Source organism: Trachypithecus francoisi, unplaced genomic scaffold (genome assembly GCF_009764315.1).
Source record: "Trachypithecus francoisi isolate TF-2019V2 unplaced genomic scaffold, Tfra_2.0 Lachesis_group10, whole genome shotgun sequence".
NCBI classification, from domain to species: Eukaryota; Metazoa; Chordata; class Mammalia; order Primates; family Cercopithecidae; genus Trachypithecus; species Trachypithecus francoisi.
Window position 1 is genome coordinate 55389820 of NW_022681455.1, and position 23172 is coordinate 55412991.

At 35.4% G+C, this 23172-nt stretch overlaps 1 protein-coding gene across 1 annotated transcript in view; it reads left to right on the plus strand.

Moving 5' to 3' along the window:
* The window catches only part of GFRAL (GDNF family receptor alpha like), a 71901-nt gene that overhangs the window by 26853 nt on the left and 21876 nt on the right, over positions 1-23172 (plus strand). Inside the window, exon 8 of the mRNA XM_033217495.1 lies at positions 6831-7081. Coding sequence (XP_033073386.1) covers positions 6831-7081 — 251 coding nt within the window. The remainder of the gene's footprint in view (positions 1-6830; positions 7082-23172) is intronic.

Genomic DNA, 23172 nt, shown 5'->3' on the forward strand with positions numbered 1-23172 from the left:
AGCCATGGGTACACAGACTGAAGCCACTCCACAAATCAGTCAGTATTGCAAACCATATGTAATAGTATACTTAATCAATATATAAGGGTTATAGGTTAAACATTCCACAACAAAGTAACATTTAACATTAAGAGAAAAGGGATAGCAAAAAGGGTTTGTCACTCCAGAAGAGTGACAAAAACAAAGATTCCTTTGGTCTTATCTGGGCTGTCCATCGATCTTGCAAGGAAGAGTCTTCGATGTTGGGAGAATTGTTGGCAGCAGATGCTGGGTGCTTATCATGAGTGATAGCAAGACGGTGTCAGGTAAGATAGCCATTTTGAGCTGCTGAAGTCCTACTCTGTTTATGGCCACAGAGTCCTCTTGAGAAGGCTGATAGTGGAAGAGTATACTTGTTTATGTCCTTATCTGGTTGGATGCAGTCTTGTTTATTTAGCAAAATATTTTATCACTGTTGGAAAAGCACCCTATGAAATCTAAGATAGAGTCTTTCTTGGAGTTACTTATGTCAAGGATGCTGTATACAAGTAGCATTTGGACATCCCTAGCACACATGTATGCCATGATCATAGAAATGTATTCATTGTCCTCTTTCCAACCTCACACCTTTGATTCTTGGGGGAGTAATGTTACTCATTTATTTATTAATTCAACAAAGGGTAACCAAGCACCTACTACTACTCTAGGCAATGATGAATAAGAGAAACAAATGCCTATGGATCTTATAGTCCAGAGAGAAGACAAATATTAAATTAAAAATGTATATGTTGTTTTAAGGCAGTGAGTGCTCTGGAGATTAAAAAAGAACAGAATAAAAGGGATTGTGAATGGGCTGAAAGAGTTGCAGGGTAAATGGGGTGGCCCCAACAGGAAGCATTTTACCATAGCTGAAGTGAGAAAATGGGCCTCTCTCAGTAGATACTGAGAGAGGAGATACTAAGCAAACTGACGAGCCAGCTTAGGAAAACATGTATGTGACATGTTAGAAAAGCTGTGAGGGTAGAGTGTGCAAAGGGGAGAGAAATAGGGACGAGATGAGAGATTTAATTGAGTGGGTGTGAACAGTCCTTTATCATATAAGGGCTTGAGGGACACTGCCTAGGACTTTGGACATGTAGGTGGCTTAGTGTGTGATTTGTCGTATTGTCCCCTTGTTTCAACCACTGGCAAAAAACCAAAAAAAGTAATGATACCAACTTCCTGAAGGTTCTTAGTAAAATTCTTTTTTTTAGCTTTTTAACTATGTCTACTCTTATTCTCAGTCACTGTAACTTGCAAAGTAGTTCCGGATCTTGTAAATATTTGTTAAAAAGAACTGCTTCCCCATAGCACACATTCTATGAAATAAGTAGTAAAGAACTAAGCAGAGTCCTAGAGCGTTGACATGTTTCGTCAACTTATCACATAGGATATCAAATTTCTTTACATAGTATTTGAGAATTTTTCATGCAAATGTGTGTCAGTTATTTTAAGGCTTATTATTTATTTTTATTGAGTGAACAATAAAGGCAGTGACAAAATACTTTTTATAGTGCAATTTAGGTTTTCCAACTCATTTATCATCTCAAAAATCCTTATTAGAGAAATACTATATTTCATTGATTCTAAGATGCGATTTCTTTTTACATATTTTAACATCCCTGACATATTTGAAATAATTTTTTAAGGTCAATGACAAAGACATTTGTCATAATTTAAGTCCCCACAGGTGTTTTTTGTTGTTATTGTTGTTGTACATAAATTATGGTATCTTCTGAAATCAATGAAATATGGTAAACACGTTTGAGTACACTACTTTTCTCACATCAGATGAACTAAAACTATTACTATTCTGCCTTTCTGACTATCACATTCCTACATCAACGATGAAACCTAATAATATTTTAACCAGCCAGGGCCAGGGGACACCATTGTTTCAATAACAATTACTATAAAAATATCAGATTTATTCACAGGTGGGTTCCCAGCTTTGCCTGATTCCAGTGCCAGGGCTTTAGAGGTGCTATCTAATTATCTGGAAGCTATTAGCATTCAACCTTCAAAGCATGGTATTTCTGAGCATCCACATCAAAGAAAATATTTTAATAGCAAGGATGGCTCTGCTGCTACAGTCCTTGAGACTTCCTATGATATAGACTGAAGCACACACTCTTACACTAACCTCCCCTTGGTATCAACACCTTCTCAGATGGACTGGCACAGAGTTGATGATTTTCCTCAATAAGGACTCCCGGGTTTAACCACCTTCTCAAAATGTTTGCTGTGGGGTCTGGAGTGGGATAACCACCCAAAAAACGTCATCTCCCTTCCTCTCACTTTGGAATATTGTACACTTAATTTTTATATTGTAATGTACATATACATATTTCTTCTCATGTAATTTCTCTTAGGTTAGTTCAAGTGTAAGAACTGTGTGTCTTCAATTTCCTTTCACTATGTGCAAATAGTCCCTTAATGAGTACTTTATAGAGGTGATGGAAATGTTATATAATATTAGTAGTCAATGTGAAAAGACAAATCCTATCATTTTCCTGAGGAAATTTTGCCTTAGGGAGATGTCCAGCATTTATATTAAATTATTGTTAATGTAATTCAGATGAAAAACAAATCTCCAAGTGGAAAACCACTTCTTCAATGAGAATATTAAGCCCTTTATGATACTTACCTTTTTTGCAGAAGAGCCTGTACATAGGCAAAACAGGGCACTTCAGTTTTAAAATACAGTTTCTGTCCCTGTTCCAGATTTTTCAATTCACGATGGGTTTTGAAATTCCTTTATTTTTTAAAAGCCAAAGAGGACAATTTAAGGGCCATTTCTCAAGTAATTTTCTCTAGTACAGATACCCTCTGGGAGGTGAGATTATGTCTTGCCAATTTCACAAAAGTCTGGGTATTTATGGAAAATTATAATACATTGTATTTTTATATATTAACTTAAAAAAGTAATGACAAGGTATTTGCTTAGAAAATATTCTAAATACTTTAAAATATGCATGTATTTTTATTTAATTGATTTAAAACACATGGCACCATATGATATCCTTCTCTATATATTATTTTTGTTAGTTTTCCCTAAATGTGGATTAAAGATCTTTCCATAATTGCATATAAGAAAATTCACACATCAGGGTCTGCTGGGGCGTAGGGGGAGAGGGGAAGGAACTTAGAGGTCGAGTCAATAGGTGCAGCAAACAACCATAGCTCATGCATACCTATGTAATAAACCTGCCCGTTCTGCACATCTGTCCCATTTTTCTTAGAAGAAATTTTAAAAAAGAAAATTCTTAAATGTTTGAGTAGCTATAGAGTATGCCATTGCGTGGATGTAGCTTAATTAATTTGCTTAGTCTTTTTTGGACATTTAGACATATTCCGAGTGTCTTATTTTATTTGCAGTTATTGTAAATGGGACTACTTTTAGAAGATTTATTTTTCAGATTGTTTGCTGTTGACATATAGAAATGCTACTGATTTTTGTATGTTAATTTTATATCTTGCAAATTTACTGAATTTGTTGATCAGTTTGAAGAGTTCTTTGGTGGAGTCTTTGGGTCTTTTCAAATATAAAATTATATAATCTGCAAACAAGGATACTTTTTCTACCTTTCTAATTTGGATACTCCCCCGCCCCCCGCCTTTTTTTCCCCCCTTCTCTTGTCTAATTGCTCAGCTAGGACTTCCAGTACTATGTTGAATAACAGTGATGAAAGTAGGCATCCTTGTCTCTTTACAGATCTTGGAGGAAAAGCTTGCAGTTCTTCCCCATTCCATATGATACTAGCTATTGGTCTGGTGTGTCATATATGGCATTTATTCTGTGGAGGTATATTCCTTCTATATCCAGCTTTTGAGGCTTTTATCATGAAGGAATGTAGAACTTTTCAAATGCTTTTTCGGCATCAATTGAAAGGATCATATCTTTTATGTCCTCCGTTTTGTTGATATGATGTATCAAACTGATTGATTTGCGTATATTGAACCATCCTTGCATCACTAGGATAAATCTCACATGGTCATGATGAAAAAATCTTAATGTGTTGTTGAATTTGGTTTGCTAGGATTTTGTTGAGGATTTTTGCATTAATGTTCTTCAGGAAGATTGGCCTATAGTTTACTTTCCTTGGTATGTCTCGTCTGGTTTTGGTATTAGGTTGATACTGGCCTCATAGAATAAGTTTGGAAGTATTCCCTCCTATATTGTTGGAAATATTTTGAGTGGAATTGGTATTAGTTTGTCTCTAAGTGTTTGGTAAAATTCAGCATCAGGTCCTAGGTTTTCCCTTGCTGAGAGACTTTCTATTATAGCTTCGATCTCATTACTTGTTATTGGTCTGTTCAGGATTTAGATGTCTTCATGGTTCAATCTTGCTAGGTTGTTTGTGTCTACAAATTTATTCATGTATCCATTTTAGATTTTCTGATGTATTGGCATATATTTGCTCATAGTAGTCTCTAATGATCCTTTGAATTTCTGTGGCATCAGTTGTAATGTTTCCTTTTTAATCTCCGATTTCTTTTATTTGGGTTTTGTCTCTTTCTATTAGTCTGGCTGATGGTTTAGAGATTTTATCTTTCCAAAAGACCAACTTTTCATTTTGTTAATCTTTTGAACTTTTTTTGTTTCACTTGCATTTATTTCTGCTCTGATATTTATTCATATTTACTTTCTACTATTTATTTTGGGTTCAGTTTGCTCTCGCCTTTCTAGGTCTTTAAGATGCATTGCTAATTTGTTTATTTGAAGTTTTTCTACTTTTTTGATGTAGGTACTTATTGCTATAAACTTTTCTCTTAATACTGCTTTTGCCATATCTCATAGGTTTTGGTATGTTGTGCTTCCATTTTCATTGTTTTAATAAATTTCTAAATTTTTTTCTTAATTTCTTTATTTGCACACTGGTCAATCAGGAGCATATTGTTTAATTTCCCTGTATTCGTTTAGTTTTCGAAGTTCCACTTTTTATTGATTTCTAGTTTTATTCCATTGTCATCAGATAAAATACTTGATATGATATCAATTTTTTGAAAATTTTAAGACTTGCTTTGTTAGCTAATATATGGGTTGTCATTGAGAATGATCTGCATGCTGAGGAGAATAATGTGTATTCTTCAGCTATTTTATGAAATGTCCTGTAAATATCTATCAGGTCTATTTTATCTATAGTGCAGATTAAGTCTGATGTTTCTTTGTTGATTTTCTGTTTGAATGATCCGTCCAATGCTGAAAGTGAAATGTTGAAGTCTCTCTCTTTAGCTCTAATAGTATTTGCTTTATATGTCTAGGTACTGCAGTGTTGGGTGCATATATATTTACAAATTGTTATATCCTCTTGCTGAATTGAATCCGTTATCATTAAGTAATTACCTTATCTCTTTTTATAGTTTTTGTCTTGAATTCTATTTTGTCTAACAAAAGTATAGCTACTCCTGCTTCTTTTTTTGGTTCCATTGGCATAGAATATCTTTTTTTATCCCTTTATTTTCACTCTATGTGTTTTTTTATGGATGCTATATGCTTTTTAGAGGTAAGAGATCATTGGCTCATTTTATTTTTCATCTATTTAATCCATTCAGCCATACTATGTCTTTTAATTGGAGACTTTAGTCCATTTATATTTCAAATGGTTTCGGAATACAGTGTACCAAAGTAGTATATTATTTTTAATTAAATATTATTTAGTTCATCATTTTGGCAAAATTTCATGGCATTTTTTCTGAGTGAAAATGTATCTACTTATCTGTAAGTAGATAAATCATGCAATTTAAACTTAGTAAAGCACATATTTAAAATTAACAAATAGCATATAGGTACAGATATATTCCCTATCTAAGCGACAATCAATACTTCCAAAACTTACATTTAGAATATATCTTATATGTAACCCTTAACTGCATTGAAGGAATGTTTGTTCTTCTGGCCTAATAATTATATGTTCAGAAAATTTGCAGTATTTCCTTTATTATAAATTTAATGTACATGAATTAATCTTCAATATTATATTTAAAAGCTTATCCTTTAAGATGACTTAAATATTCAATTATTAAAAACAATTGAGCTTTGGTTTTTTAACATAGCAGCATCCATGTGGACAAGTAACTTCATGAAAATGTCATGTACTCATAGGGCTTTGATACATGTTTGATGGCAACCTATTCAAGAAAGAGCAAAAAGCAATTTTAGGTGACAAAGATTAAATTGAAAGATTTTCATTCTTACATCCATTAATGAAAATATATTCTGATTGTAAAAAAAATTCAAAAATGAAATTAGTGTACATTATCCAGACTTTTATTCAATTTTATTATACTGATAATCAAATACATAATCAGAAATCTTATACCTCACAACATATTGTAAATTCTAATTAGTCTGCTTAATCTGTTAAAAAAGTATAAAGCACCTCCCATCCTGTGGGATAACTGACTTGAAAGGTCAAGTATCTTATTTGAAATCACTTGGTGTGACACAGTGGCCAAAGGCTAGCCACAAAACTATATTCAGAATAAAACATTGCCAAGAAATCTCTGAAGTAGTTCATACCTCAAATCATCATATATTGGAATACAATTAGTAATAAAGGGAAATCCATCCAGGGAATCCTCAACTTAGCCTTTGTCTTTCATCACAATAAAGGGACAATAATTCACAAGATTACAATTTCTTTCACACTGCCTATGGTGATTTTTGAAATTTCAAATTTACTTTTCAACTATGTACTAGCATCTCGGAGGCATTGTGTTCCATGTCTTTCATTAGGTGATGGGGGATCACATGTTATTGTGAAATAGTATGATTTAAAACTAATTATTTTTCTTCACTCTTTCTCTAGGAGGCACTATAGAACATTTCAGTCAAAATGCTGGCAGCGTGTGACTAGAAAGTGCCATGAAGATGAGAATTGCATTAGCTCCTTAAGCAAACGGGACCTCACTTGTTCAGGAAGTGATGAGTGCAAAGCTGCTTACATAGATATCCTTGGGACAGTCCTTCAAGTGCAGTGTAACTGTAGGACCATTACACAAAGTGAGGAATCTTTGTGCAAGATTTTCCAGCACATGCTTCATAGAAAATCATGTTTCAGTAAGTTCCCTAACTAAAATTATCTATCTATCTATCTATCTATCTATCTATTTTGTTTTTGCCTATACAGTACAAGGTGGTAATCCAGCATGGCACAGACATTTTTGTGTTTGCTATTGCATTTGAAAATTTGCTTTCTGATTATGTTCTGCATATTTACTATTTTACTCACTTACCTGAAAATAGTACATTTAAAAAATTTATATGATAGGTCACTCTTAATTTATTGATTTCAATATCAAAAGCATGGAAGACTTATTCTGTCAGATAAATGGATATATCAAGTATCTATTGCTACATAACAAACCACAAGTATCTATACTAAGTAACAAAACAATAGCTTCAAACAATAACCATTTATTTGCTCACAATTCTGCATGTTGGACTTGGCTTATCTGGATGGCTCTTCTGATGGTCTTTTTGGGGGTCACTCATGTGCCTATTGTCATCTGGTACCAACAGGCTCTGCTGAGGCTGTTTGGTCCAAGGTGGTATTAGCAGACACCATTTGCTGGGATGGTGTGGTTCTTTTCCATATAACATCTTCAGTAGTATAGCCAAAAACTCTTACATGGCAGCAAAATAATTCTTAATGGCTAAACCCCATTGTGCAGCTATCTTTATCTGCTTCTGTCACATTTGTAAATATTTCACTGAACCAAGCAAATCACAATGGGCAACCTCAGAGTCATTGTGGGAGTGGAATACGTAAAGATGTGAATATTCAAGGTCAGATTAATCAGGGACATTACTCTAACAACCTACTATAATTGGCTGCCTTGATCTATGTACAATATATTCACTCTTCAATTTAGTTTTTCTCCCCTTGGTCTTCAACACGTCTGCTAATCAACCTAAAATGATGAGATGGAAAACGTATTTTACAAATTTATTATTTAATTTAGGGGCAAGAAAATTGATATTTAGTAATTTAAATAATTTGTTCAGCATCTCAAAGTGAGCAAATGGTCAAGAGAGACTTTTCTGAGTCTTAAGGAAAGAACCTACAGATGTGATTATGTACTAATTCAAAACCTCTCTATTATCCATCTTCAGGGTTAGACCATGCAGCCATCTATGTCCCTAAACTTCCCCAGGCCCCTACCCCTAGGTCCCTAGTTGTAACTACCATATCTGCAGGTACTGTCTCTAGAAGGAAATAATGAATATTTACTGTTTCATAGCAAACCAAATCTTTATATTTGTTGGAAATGTTTGACAGATATAGATCTATACTATTTCTATTTTTCCTTACAGATATTTAGGAGATGCACATTAGCCAAATATGATAAAAAGTGTGATTTGTTGTGTATTAGGTAATAGATATACAACTCAGAGTGTATGGTTTTGATTTCAACAGTGTTTTCTGTGGTATATCCACAATTTCTATAATTAGCACTACTGATACATTTCAACTGAAATCATGATACAGAGAAGAATTGCAGTGTTGTATAAGTCATATTTTCTGATTTTCCTTTCTTATTAACATTAGTTCTGTTGAAACTGAAAGTACTTATAATGAATGTCTCATATGATTACAGCAGGAAAATACCAAATAACCAATCTGGTATTAACCAAATTAAACTAACAGTAATATATACTGTAATGTAATAACGGTTATTTATAGGTTCTTTCTAATATTGCATTGTATGAAGAAAAATGTTGATTCTACAGGTTAATAATGACTCAGTTTTTTGGCGTGAATTCTCTTAAATATATAGGTCTAAACTTCCTAATTCTAGTTCTAAACTTGTTTTTCTCAAATATAACAATGATTGTGTTTGATTTTCATAGTGTTTGCTTACTATAACCTTTTCAGAGCAAAAAATTTGCAGAGGTACTAAAGATGGACATTTGAAAATCCATAAACATTAAAGTACTATGTGAATGCTTTAGGAAAATGAAAATTCAAAATGTTTTCACTTTTCTTTACTTACCTAAGAAGTGGAAGTTTTTGCTCCAAATATTACCTACTAAGACTAGGAATTTCAAATGACAGGATTGGAAATTTAAAGGAACCTCAAAGGTCTTTGGTCACAGTTCTTGGTAGAGTTGTCCGTTGGTATCCATGGGGAATTGGTTCCAGGACTCAAATGGAAACCAAAATTTGTTCATGTTCAAGTCCCTGATAAAAAGTTGGGTAGTATTTGCATATAACCTATGTATATCCTCCCATATACTGTAAATAATATCTAGATTACTTATAATATCTAATACATTATTTACAGGTAAATGCCATGTAAATCATGGTTATAATGTATCTTACATTCATATACATTTTGTTGTGCTATTCTAAAATTGTTTTTTTCTCCCATTTTGATCCAAAGTTGGTTGAGTCAGTGGGTGCAGAACTCACAGATATGGAGTGATGACTGTACTTAAATTAATAGCAAAAATTCCAAATAAAACCAAAAACCAAGTCCTTAGGCCTTGCTTATTCTAACAAATCTTTATCCATTGCCTCAAATATATGGAAGTAGCACCAGGACATTTTTTGAAGGAAGTATGTCTTTCATCATTGCCCTGGCTTCTCACATCGGCCTAGCATTCTCATGCATTTTCAAAAGATCCGTCATTGCAGTATGTTTCCAAAACCCTTTAGCTTCTACTTTCTTTACCTGAAAGGGTCAACTGAATAGAACTGAGAGGACAGTGAAGGGAGGCTTTTCAGTCTGTCACATTTGCTTAATTAAATGTATTGTTTCTCAAACTCATTTGAGCTTAGGCCACAGTAAGTAATATATGTTTATATTAGCTTTGTACTCACTTTTTTATGCAATATACTCTGTTTCTCACAAATTTTTATTGCTTTATTCTATTGTTCCCCAATGCTGATCACTACTCACTAAATTGATTTTAAGACTTACTAACATGTTGTTCGCTGAAGTTTGAAAAACACTTTCTTGGAACGTAACATTATCTGAAAATAAATTTATAAGATTAAATAGCTTGCCCAGGGTTTTACATTGAGTATGGTATAGACATGACCCTGCCTGGTTGACTTGGAGCCCACTATATTCTCCTGTTTGTGAAAGGATAATGAAAAAAAATAACAAAACAAAACAGAAAAACAAACAAAAACTTGTATCTGTTCCATATTTTCCAAAGCCCTGTTAGTCTGAACTTCGTAGTTCTGTTCTGAGAACTAAACTTGGAAAATGCACCGAAGAGCCCTTATCCATTCCTGTGTGCATGACTACACTCAGGCAGAAGAGCATCCTGAACAAACCATGTGTTCTGTCACCAACCTCCACTTACCTGCTGACCTCCAGATTCACAACAAACTTAATTGTCTGTGATAATCTGTAGCACAGAACAAATTTGTGACCCTTAGAGCTAACAGAGAAATGAGGGCCATGGAAGAGAGAAAAGTTGGTTAAAAGATAGAGGACCATAGACACGGAAAGAATTAAAGGATCCATTATTGTTTTGAGTCCATTATACCGAAGGTAGTGGGAGGGTGTACCTTAAGCTGATAGAAATGTTATTTTGGCATTTCCTAGAGCTTTGTTTTTTTAATACCAATTGTATAGTCAGTAAATGAGGTATGAAATATCACCATTCTGCCCCTGAAGACTCAGCTCCTTCATTTGAATAATTAAAAAGGAGAAAGAAGAGGAGGAAGAGGAAAAGGAGGGGTGAGGAGGGGAGGGGGAAGAGAAAACAGGAAGGAAGAGAAGGAGAAGTTAGGAGGAGAGAAAAGAGGAGAGGAAGAGGATAAACGGGGAGGAGGGTAAGAAGAAAAGAGGAAAGAGGAAGAAGAAGAAGGAGAAGAAGGAGAAGAAGGAAAAGAAGAAGTAGGAGAGAAAAGAGGGAAGGTGAAGGAGGAGGAGAAAGAGAATTAAGAAAAAGCAGAAAACCTCTGTTTAGTAAACCCTACAAGGGATGGAAAACATAGCAATACAAATGTGATACATGCTTAAAAAAATTTAAAGAATACAGAAATAATCCCATTCTCAAGAGACAGCCAATGTTAATAAGGTTTGTGTATATTCTTTTGAACCTTTTCTTTACTTGTAATAAATACATACTTTGAATACCTTGTATATATATGTTTACATTACTCTGACACACATACACACACACACACACACAAAGTCATTTTTTAAGGCAACCAAACTAATTGCTTTACAGCTGGCTTTTTAAACTTAAAAAATATATGGTAGACCCATTTCCAAGTATTTATATATATGGTAGCTTAATTCTTTTTAAAAATTACATCATATTTTATAGTATAGCTACATCATAATTGTTAACTAATCTATTAATGTGGATATTTTGTTTGAATGCAATTATTTTTACAGACATTGCTACAATAAATGTTATTGCACATATGCACTGGCATTTCAGAGAATAGGTTTCAAATGGTGGAATTACTAGACCATTTGTGCATTTGTGCATTTTTAAGTTTGGTAGGATTGGAAAAAAAAAAGTATGTTCCAATTACATTTTTAATGAGAAAAATTTCGTTATTTTTAAATTGTATTTTTATTATAAATAATACAGAACATCTTTTCAGTGACTTATTGGAAATGTTCTATTTTTTCTTACCTACTCCTATACTGTGCTTAAAATATCCTGCGTCTTTAGTATCAGTAAATGACACTTTTGTTGCCTGTGTCAGCTGTTTGTGTGGATATGTGAAGACTCATTGATCTGCATACCTCCTAATGATCCTGATGACAAAGTGATGACCTGGCAGGCCATAGTCTTGGGCTTGGAACTGGACCCTACTATGTGTTATCTGAGTTATGTAAAGGGCAAAGTTTTTAAATCATGTTTTGAATATTCAACCATTCTTCCTCAACTAGATAATTTCCATTGCTTTTTTAAAGGATAATTTTCACTACATGATTAATAGTTCAAAACAAACTTTATAATATAAATATAATTATGAAGAATAATTATATTTATCATTTAAAGAAAAATAACATTGTCATGAGTTTTGAAGTTCTTTTAAGTGCCCCTCAACATCACATTCTTTTCTTCCCCAATACAGAAATTGGTGTTTATTAATTCCTTGCGTCCCTTTATAATTTTGCCACATAAAAAAAAACTCCAATCAATATGTTGTTTAGTTTTTCATGTTTTCAGCATTATGTAAATGGAATCACATTTTTTTGCCCCTTTAGTATCCTGAAATGAAACCATGTTGTGATGTAGAACTAGTGACTTATTTTGTACTGCTATGTAATATTCTATTGCAAATATATCTATTCATTCTATAGCTGGCATGTGTTAACCTTTTTTCCATTTGTAAAAATTATAAATAGTGTGGCCTGAGCATCTTAGTACATTTCTCTTGGTACACACATGCAAGGTATTCTCTAGGGAGCAGTTCTCAATCTTTGCTAAACATGAGAATCGTTGAGAGATTTAAAATTCTCATGTCCAATAAACCAATAAAATTACATTATATAATGGCAGGACTTGACAGTAGGATCAGCTTCATGGACATGTGGCCAGTGTAGTTACATAGGCCCTGTGCTCAGAAGAATCCCAGATCCTGGGGTTTAATGCTCTGCAGTCATTGTTGAAATTTTTAATGATTTTCTTTTGCTTTTGTTTTTGAAATTCAGCGAAACAATAAAATACACGAGAGGTGGCTTGGAGCCTCGCACATATGTGTTTCTTTGTTTTGCCATTTTGCATCTTCACAGGGGCAAGTAAGTTCTCAGCTGCCTGCTCCCCATCCTCTGATGCTGGGCCCTGCCCAACACCCCTTCACTGCACCATCCTGCAACTGCTGCCAGACATTTGTTTATTTTCTAAAAAGTGATTTTGAGCCTTCCAGTCCACAGAAATATATATTTTTCTTTTCTGTCTTATAATAAATTCTTGTTACTTTGACAATGAAAAATAATTTTTAAATGTATTTTTTACATACCTTTGGCTATTTATAATTATTTCTAGGTATGACCAAATGTTACAATTGCTATTGAAAGTCATATTTTCTCAGGGTTACACTATCAAACTCTTCATAGTTGAACTATAGAAATTCATTTGATTTCTATACATAAATTCATATGTAGCAAAGTTGTTAAACACTCATAGATTTTGACAATTTACAGAGTTATTTTGTTCTTCCTGTGTAGATAACCATATACCCTTCATTAATCACAGTTTTGTTTCCTTTGTTCAATATTCAGGCTTTTTAAAATCCTCCCCCTATTCCCTATAACATCTGGGACCTACAGAAAAAATGTGAAATATAAATGGTGATAGTGAGCACCGTTGCCTTGTTCCTGATCTTGAAGAGAATTATCTCATCATTTACCATTAAGTCTGACATTTGTCACAAGTTTTTTGTAGATACTGCAGATTGGAATAAAGAAGTTCTCTTCTATTCACAGAATGCGAATCACTTTTAACCAGCAAATGAATGTTGAATTTTATTAAATTCTACTCTACATTTAAGGATCTCATCTGAAATTTGTTGAGTACTTTTTAGTCATTGTCTTGTGGTAGAGTGATTGGTCATGGTTCTAATATTGTTAGACTACCAGAAATAGAACAAAAGTATTCATTTCTAAACACATTCAAGAATCTCTATTTGTACAAAAAAGAAAAAAAAAAAACAGACAAAAATAAACCCAAGTTATTCATTAGCATCCTCTCTTTTCCCCTTTCATAGAAAAATTTTCTGGAAAAGTTGCCTGGGTTCATTGTTTCAATTTCTTCTTCTCTTACAGGTTGATCTACCCTTTCCAGTCTAGTCTAGCTTCTGGGTATAGATCCACTCACAAAAGCAGCTTTCCCATAGGTTATCAACCATATCCATTTCAGAGGGCTTGGAGATCCTTGTCTTATTTGGATTTTAAGCTCCCTTCAAGAACAATTGATACACTTTTTTTTTTTTTTTTTTTTTTCTTTTTTTTTTTTTTTTTTTTTTCTTTTGAGGCGGAGTCTCGCTCTGTTGCCCGGACTGGAGTGCAGTGGCCGGATCTCAGCTCACTGCAAGCTCCGCCTCCCGGGTTTACGCCATTCTCCTGCCTCAGCCTCCCGAGTAGCTGGGACAACAGGCGCCCGCCATCTCGCCCGGCTAATTTTTGTATTTTTAGTAGAGACGGGGTTTCACCGTGTTAGCCAGGATGGTCTTGATCTCCTGACCTCACGATCCGCCCGTCTCGGCCTCCCAAAGTGCTGGGATTACAGGCTTGAGCCACCGCGCCCGGCCACACTTTTTTTTCTTAATATACTCCTCTCGGACCTTGGCTCCTATTCCTCTGATCACCCTGAATGCTCCTCTTATTTCTACTTTGTAGGCTTATCCACTTGGCTAATTAATATTTGTGTTTCAACACTCAGCTGTAGATTCTCTACTAAAGTAACGCTATAATCTTCCCCAAGGATATCACCTTCATGGCCGTAGCATCATCTCTTCTTACATTGACTTACAATCTTTAAGGAAGACCTCTTTTCTAAGATTTCAACCCAATTATCTGTCCACCTACTTGATATATTCTTTGGGATTTTGAGATTGTGATATAACAAATAAGCCCCAGAAGCTCGGTGGCTTTACAGAATGGAAGTTTATTCCTTGGGAGCATAAGTCTAATCAGCATTAACAATGGTCATTCAGAGGACTAGCCTCTTTCCTACATGCAGCTGTACCTCAGCACAGGACCTCTAAGTCTTCTCTACTCAGCAGAGGATAGGAAAATACAAAATGTAGTTTGCCTCACAGTCATAAAGGAGCATTTTATGGTTTGATGGTGGCAACAGTGCATATCACACACACTCATGGTCCACTGGCCCCAACTCAGTCACATGGCCACACCTATCTCCAGGGAGACAGGGAACTATAGTCCAGGTTTGTGCTGGGAGGAAAGGCAATTGTAATTGTTTATCAACAAGTAAGTCTCTGCTAGAGTTTACTCTTTGTCTTCCCAACTTTCCATTGCATTTTTATCTTCACACAGAGAATATGCCTATTCCTTCTCCAGTGGAGACATCTTAATGTTCTTCAAATTTTTATTCAGCATCATCTACCAACTCAAAGCCCTGAATGTTAAAAGATGTGCAAGCCAAATGTTGTGGCACCTTGTAATCGACAGACAATCCACTGCCATCGACACCAAACACTAACACATCCAACCCCCCACTATATACCTACATATAGATCAGGACAGCAAAACCTCAAAAAAAAAAAAAAAAAAAAAAAAACCAAAAAAACAAAAAAAAAACCTTCTATTCAAAATCAGGAAAAATGGGAGAACAGTAGCACACAATGAGATCCTTTACCATAGGCATTTTACAGCCTCTCTGGCAGTGTGGATTTCAGTAAGGAGAACCTGAATCAGATATCTTGTGAAGACTACCCTCTGTGGCTCCTATTTTATCCTCTGAAAGATTCTTCCTTGACCTTACTTTTCCACGGCCATATCTGAAATAGGTTTGGCAGAGTATACCCTCCTCTGGAAACATGGAGTGCTCATAGCCAAATCCTGTTCACACAGTTTGAAGGATTGAAAATTGTTTTAAAGTTTAACAGTCACAGACTTTTGCAAGCAGTGCTCCTTTGGCAATATAATCTCTTAAAAATATGTTAGGTTTCTCGTGTACTTGCTTTCTATCAGTTACATGTGCCAGTATTCACAATACAAAATTTTTCTTGACTTAGTTCCCAAGTTCGCCTTATTTCTTTCCTTCCTCACCTCTGTGCCTCTGTCTCTCTCATTTAATAATTTAAGCTAACCTAAACAATAGACTATGTAATAAGGTAATACCCTTAATCTGAGATTTGCTCCACTGTTCAATCAATTTATTTAACTTAGAAAGACTAGGCCTTTTATGACTGGAGATACTTTCCTTTTATTTCTTCCACTTTTTTTTTTTTTTCCTTTTTTCTAAGTTCTGGGATACATGTGCAGGATGTACAGGTTTGTTACACAGGTAAATGTGTGCCCTGGTGGTTTGCTGCACAGATCATCCCATCACCTAGGTATTAAGCCCAACATCCATTAGCTATTCTTCCTGATGTGCTCCCTCCTCCCACCACCTGCCTGACGGGCCACAGTGTATGTTGTTCCCACTGTGTGTCCATGTGTTCTCATCATTCAGCTCCCACGTGTAAGTGAGCACATGCAGTGTTCGGTTTTCTGCTCCTGTGTTAGTTTGCTGAGGATAATGGCTTCCAATTCCATCCATTTTCCCGAAAAGGACATGATCTCATTCCTTTTTATGGCTGCTTAGTATCCCATGGTGTATATGTACCACATTTTCTTTATCCAATCTGTCATTGACAGTTATTTAGGCTGATCCCGTGTCTTCATTATTGTGAATAGTGCTCCAGTGAACATACGCATGCACATATCTTTATAATACAATGATTTATATTACTTTGGGCATATACCCAGTAGTGGGATTGCTGGGTCAAATGGTATTTCTGCTTCTAGATCTTTGAGGAATTGCCACACTGTCTTCCACAATGGTTGTAGTTTTGATTTGCATTTATCTAATGATCAGTGATGTTGAGCTTTTTTTCATATGTTTGTTGACCACATGAATGTCTTCTTTTGAGAAGTGTCATTCCTTTGCCCACTTTTTAATAGCGTTTTTTTTTTTTTTTCTTGTCAATTTGTTTAAGTTCCTTGTGGATTCTGAATATTAGATCTTTGTCAAATGGAAACGTTACAAAAATTTTCTTCCACTATGTAGATTGTTCACTCTAATAATAGTTTATTTTGCTGTGCAAAACGTCTTGAGTTTATATCTCATTTGTCAATTTTTACTTTTGTTGCAATTGCTTGTGGTGTTTTCGTCATGAAAATTTTGCCCATGCCTATATTCTGAATGGTATTGCCTAGATTTTCTTCTAGGATTTTCATGGTTTTGGGTTTTACATTTTTCTTTAATCTATCCTGAGTTACTTTTTGTAGATGGTGTAAGGAAGGGGTCCAGTTTCAATTTTCAGCATATAGCTAGCCAGCACTCCCAGCACCATTTATTAAATAGGGAGTCCTTTCCCCACTGCTTGTTTTTGCCATGTTTGTCAAAGATCAGATGGTTGTAGGTGCGTGGTCTTATTTCTGAGCTCTCTATTCTCTTCTGTGTGTCTATGTGCATGTTCTTATACCAGCACCATACTGTTTTGGTTACTGTAACCTCATAGTATAGTTTGAAGTTGGGTAGCATGATGCCTCCAGCTTTGTCCTTTTTGCTTAGGACTGTCTTGGCTATTTGACTCTTTTTTGCTCCATATGAATTTTTAAATAGCTTTTTTCTAATTCTGTGAAGAATGTCAATGGTAGTTTAATGGGAATAGCATTGAACATATAAATTACTTTGGGCAATATGGCCATTTTCATGACATTGATTTTTCCTGTCCTTGAGCATGGAATGTTTCTCCATTTGTTTGCATCCTCTCTGATTTCTTTGAGCAGCGGTTTGTAGTTTTCCTTGATGATGTCCCTCACTTCCTTTGTTGGCTGTATTCCTAGATATTTTGTTCTTTTTGTAGCAGTTGTAAGTGGGAGTTCGTTCATAATTTGTCTCTCTGCTTGCCTGTTGTTGTGAATAGGAATGCTGGTGATTTTTGCACATTGATTTTGTATCCTGAGACTTTGCTGAAGTTCCTTATTAGCTTAAGAAGCTTTTGGGCTCAGATAATGGTGTTGCCTAGATATAGGATCATGTCGTCTGCAGAGTCAGTTTGACTTCCTATTTGAATACACTTTATTTCCTTCTCTTGCCCGATTGTCCTGGTCAGAACTTCCAGTACTATGTTGAATAGTAGTGCTAAAAAAGGGCAACCTTGTCTTGTGTCAGTTTTGCACATTAATTTTATATCCTGAGACTTTGCTGAAGTTGCTTGTCAGCTTACGATGCTTTTGGGCTAAAGCAATGGGGTTTTCTAGATATCGGATCATGTCTTCTACAAACAAAGATAATTTTACTTCCTCTCTTCCTATTTGAATACCCTTTATTTCTTTCCCTTGCCTGATTGCCCTGGCCAGAACTTCCAATACTATGTTGAATAGGAGTGCTGAGAAAGGGCATCCTTATCTTATGCTGGTGTTCAAGGGGAATGCTTCCAGCCTTTGCACATTCAGTATGATATTGGTTGTAGATTTGTCATAGATGGCTCTTAATATTTTGAGGTATGTTCCTTCAATAACTAGTTTATTGAGAGTTTTTAACATGCAGCAATGTTGCATTTTATCAAAGGCCTTTTCTGCAGCTGAGATAATCACATGGTTTTTGTCTTTAGTTCTGTTTATGTAGTGAATCATATTTATTGATTGGGCTGTGTTGAACCAAACTTGCATCCCAGACATGAAGCCAACTTGATCGTGGTGGATGAGCTTTTTGATGTGTTGCTGGATTTGGTTTGCCAGTATTTAATTGAAGATTTTTGCATCGATGTTCATCAAGAATATCGGCCTGAAGTTTTCCTATTTTTGTTGCATCTCTTCCAGGTTTTGGTATCAGGATGATTCTGTCCTCATAGAATAAGTTAGGGAGGAGTCTCTCCTTTGCAATTTTTTAGCATAGTTTCAGGAGAAATGGTACCAGCTCTTCTTTGTACCTCTGGTAGGATTCAGGTGTTAATACCATCTTGCTTGGTAGGCTATTTATTACTGCCTCAATTTCGGAACTCATCATTGGTCTATTTAGAGATTCAATTTCTTCCTGATTCAGTCTTGGAGGGTGAAGGTGTCCAGGAATTTGTCTGTTTCTTCTAGATTTTCTAGCTTATGTGCATAGAGGTGTTTATAGTATTCCATAACGTTCGTTTGTATTTCTCTGGGGTCTGTGGTGATAGCCCCTTTATTATTTCTGATTGTGTCTATTTATTCTCTCTTTTCTTCTTTATTAGTTTAGCTAGATGTCTATTTTATTAATTTTTTAAAAAAATAGCTCCTAGATTTGTTGATTTTTTGAAGGCTTTTCATGTGTCTATCTTCTTCAATTCATCTTTGATCTTAGTTATTTCTTGTCTTCTTCTAGCTTTGGGGTTTATTTGCTCTTGGATATTTTTCAATCTTATATTTTACTATTTGAGACGTACAAGTAGCCAGCTTTTTAAATGTTAGGGGTCCTTATTTTAATGCCTCTAATCTTTGCTTGAAAACCAGTTGCTACCTGAGCTCATCTCTCTTTTGTAAAACCCTGCTCAAGCAGCCAAAAGTGAGCCATTCATGCTATCACTCCAGCTCTTTCAAACCACCTCATATAGTGCTACTGGCTAGGTGGATATCTGATCTCCTTTGCAAGTTGTACCAAATAATTTGCCACTTCAAAAATAAAAAAGGGCCTCCATCTTTCCAGCCACCAATAGGCAGCTTCTCACCACCTGACTGCTAAGACAGTTCTCCATATTTTAGGTTTATACTATGGCAGCTGCCCTACTTCAAGGTGTCAATTTTTATATAGGCTCAGCATCACTAAGCCATCACTAATAACATATCAAATACTAGTAGGCCAAGGCAGTAATTAATTTCTGACTCACATAAAATATAATTACAGAGGGAAGAGGTGGGATGGGTTGAGTGGGTTAGAGGCATTTAGGTGTTATACAGCTATTTAGTGATTCCACATGTTTCTACTGTATGGCTGCACCCTCTTTTAAGTTCACAGATGCTTCTTCATCCTGCAGATTCAGAAAAAGATATTACACTGAAGATTTTTAGGGGCCAGTCATAAGTGCATTGCACATGTACTTCTGTTTCTACTTATCTGTGGGGAGGCTGGGAAATGTAGTTTAGCTCTATACCTTGGAGGAAGAAAAGTGAGTTTGTTGAGTGGCTTGCCAGTCTTTGCCACAGTATTTCCAACAAAACATCTAATCTGTCTCCCTAAAACTAGTCCTATTTAATTATCATTTGTACTCTATTATAGATAGATACTGAAAGGTCTGAAATTATTTTTGAATCTGGACAGTACATATAACAGAGAATAAAGCATAAAGCAATGACTTGTGTGCAGTAGTTTATCTGGGAGCACATGTAAAGGAGATGGGATGTCAACAGTCAGTACAAAGATGCAATACTCAGTTGTTTTCTAATTCAGGTAACTGAAGTTTGCTTCTTTGGGGACCTTCTAAGATGCTTTGTGAAATACATCACAGAACTTTATTCACAGGAGAAGAAAGGGGAAAGCATTTGACCTTTGGATCCTGTCCCTCATTGATTTGGGGTGACCCCACTAGCCTTGATTCCCTAAAACTTGCATACAGTGTATGCACGAGTGCTGAGTGGGTCCCCACATTTCATGCTTCAGTGGCAGAAAAGCACTGGGAAAAGAAAAATGAAGAGCATGGTACAACATCCAAGACGATTCACTCTTAGGTTGTAGCTGCATAAAAAAAAGATTAGGCGTTCTATGAAGCATTTTGATGGTGGGGAAGGAAGGCAAATTCATACCCAAAGTACATATAAATTCTAGTTGGAAAGCATCACTACCTCTTTCAAGTAGAAGGGTTATGGTATTATGAATCTGCCATCAACCTGCTAAAATAAGATCTTGGTATAGGTATCTGTTGTTGCTGGAAGGTTTGCCATTCAGCATTGGCAGAACACTAACCGATCAGCCTTATGGAGAGGAAATCCATTCTGTCAGGCCCATGCATAGTTGCCATCCTTGCTACCATAGCTACATTCTTCAAGCTCATTGCACAAGTATGGTCATGGAGGCTCTTCTCTGTGGTAGATACTCTCTACTGGCAAAAATCTGAGATATAAAAATTTGCTCACGTTTTGCCACTACCATGGGTCCTTCCACAAGTCTTTTTTCCCTCATTCCCTTTTTTAAAATCTTCCAAGTCTGCTTCTTTTATCCGTTTGACCAAGCAATTTGCCACTGGTCATGAGTCTTACTTCTAGCCACTTGTCTTTCCATACAAAGTGAACACTCAAGAGTACTGCTCATGTTCTGCCTGTGGGAAGGATTTCCTTTTACCACTGTCTTCTAGAGCCACCTCTGTGAGTGTTTGTAGTCATCTGTGCATGGATAGTAAGAACTGATATACTGGGTTTGTCTTTCTGGGAATCATTTCCTTAACAGATCTGATAATATCTAATAGGTGCTAAATTTCAAATGGCAAGGAATATTCTACTGCAGATGGAACGGCTTTGATTCAGAGCCCAAGGTGTCTGTGTTGTAACTCTCCTATTAAGTTTTTGCCAGAGACTCCATATACCAACCTGAGAGCTTGAATGAGATTAAGTGTATAAAGTGACCATTAAATAGCAAATATTGTGTATATGTTAAGCACTGTGCCTTTATTTTTATATTTTTAACTTTTATTTTAGGTTTGGGGGTACATGTGAAGGTTTGTTATGTAGGTAAACATGTGTCATGGAGATTTGTTGTATGTATTATTTCATCACTCAGGTATTAAGCCCAGTACCCAAGAGTTATCTTTTCTGCTCCTTTCCCTCCTTCTCCCTCCCCCATCAAGGAGACCCCAGTGTCTGTTGTTTCCTTCTTTAACACTCTGCCTTTAAAACCATTCTTTTGATTCTGGATTAAGAATTGAACCATTAGGCTTCTTTTATTTGATGCCTTACAAAGACTATAGTGAATACTGCTACACATTTTTAGGAGTTTAATTTTTATGTTTTGCTTTTTCCCCAAATTTATTTATTTTTTAAATTGATATATAAAATTATATGTATTTACCATATACAAGATAATATTTTGAAATACACACACACATGCACACACACACACACAGTGGAATGGTTAACGCTAACTAATTAACACATACATAACCTCACGTAGTTATCATTTTTGTGGTGAGAACACTTTACATTAACTCATCATTTTGCAAGATGTAATATATCATCATTAACTATAGTCACCATGTTGTACAATACATCTCCTGAATTTTTTCTTCCTGTCTAACTGTAATTGTGCATCCTTTGACAAATATCTCCCCAACAACCCTTGCTTTTAATAGCTATCCCTCTACTCTCTGTATCTATGAGATCAACATTTTAGATCCCACATATAAGTGAGATAATGTGTTATTTGTCTCTCTGGGCCTGGCATTTTTCATTCAGGACAGTGTTATCTAGTTTCATCCATGTTGTCGCAAATTTAAAAAATTTCATTTTTTTCCCATAGTTGAATAGTATTCCATTGTGTATGAATATTACATTTTCTTAGGTTGATTCCATATCTTGGCTGTTGTGAATAGTGTTGCAATAAACATGGAATGCAGATATATCTTCAGCACACTAATTTCACTTCCTTTGGATATAAGCCCAGTAGTGGGATTGCTAGTTCATTTGGTAGTTCTATTTTTAATTTTTAGAGGAACCTTCATACTGTTTTCCATAATGGCTGTCCTAATTTATTTCCACCAACAGTGTGCTAGGGGTTTCTATATTAAGGTTTTACTAAAGCCAGCTGGTTCACCAACTCTGTTAGTAACAATCTTTCCATTATTAATGAAGAAACATGGTCACAAAGATAAGCCCAAATTATTGAGGAGTACTACTGAACATTAAATTTTTGGTTCTCAAATCTGGCTAATCCCCAGAAATATAGAGAGAGTGTGTTGAAAATATAGGTATTTAGCCCTAACCCCAGTACTTCTAATTCAGTAGGCCTGGGGTAGAGCTCAGAAATATGTATTTAAAAAGGTATCCAGGTGGTTCTGATTTTCAAGCAAGTTTGGGATCCACTTCTCTAATCCATATTTGGGGATCCCAGTCACCAGCCATAGGTCCCAGAGCCTCTTTTCACTCACACCTCTCAGGGAATAAGAAATGTCTGTGCTCAGAAGGGAAAGACCAATAAGACTTATACCATGCAGCTCCCAAGGTGGCCTGCTTCACTCCAGTGCCCAAAACAATTGTTGGTACACATTAGCCACTCAATAAGTAGTGAATGAATGAACGAGTAAATGAATAAAAGTCTACCATAGTTCTATGGCAGCACTGTTCTTGAATTCAATCGTTTTTCCTTGCTTTATTGGAAGTCTCCTGATAATACTGCTTCTCTATTTAGAGCCTCAATTCTTTATGTTTCCACTGGAGCTGGAATTTTTAACTCAAATATTTGAGCAAAAGAATCAGGAATTAACAAGACCAGGCTGCTACTACTCACTTTAATAAAAACATTTCGAGCTTCTTATATTT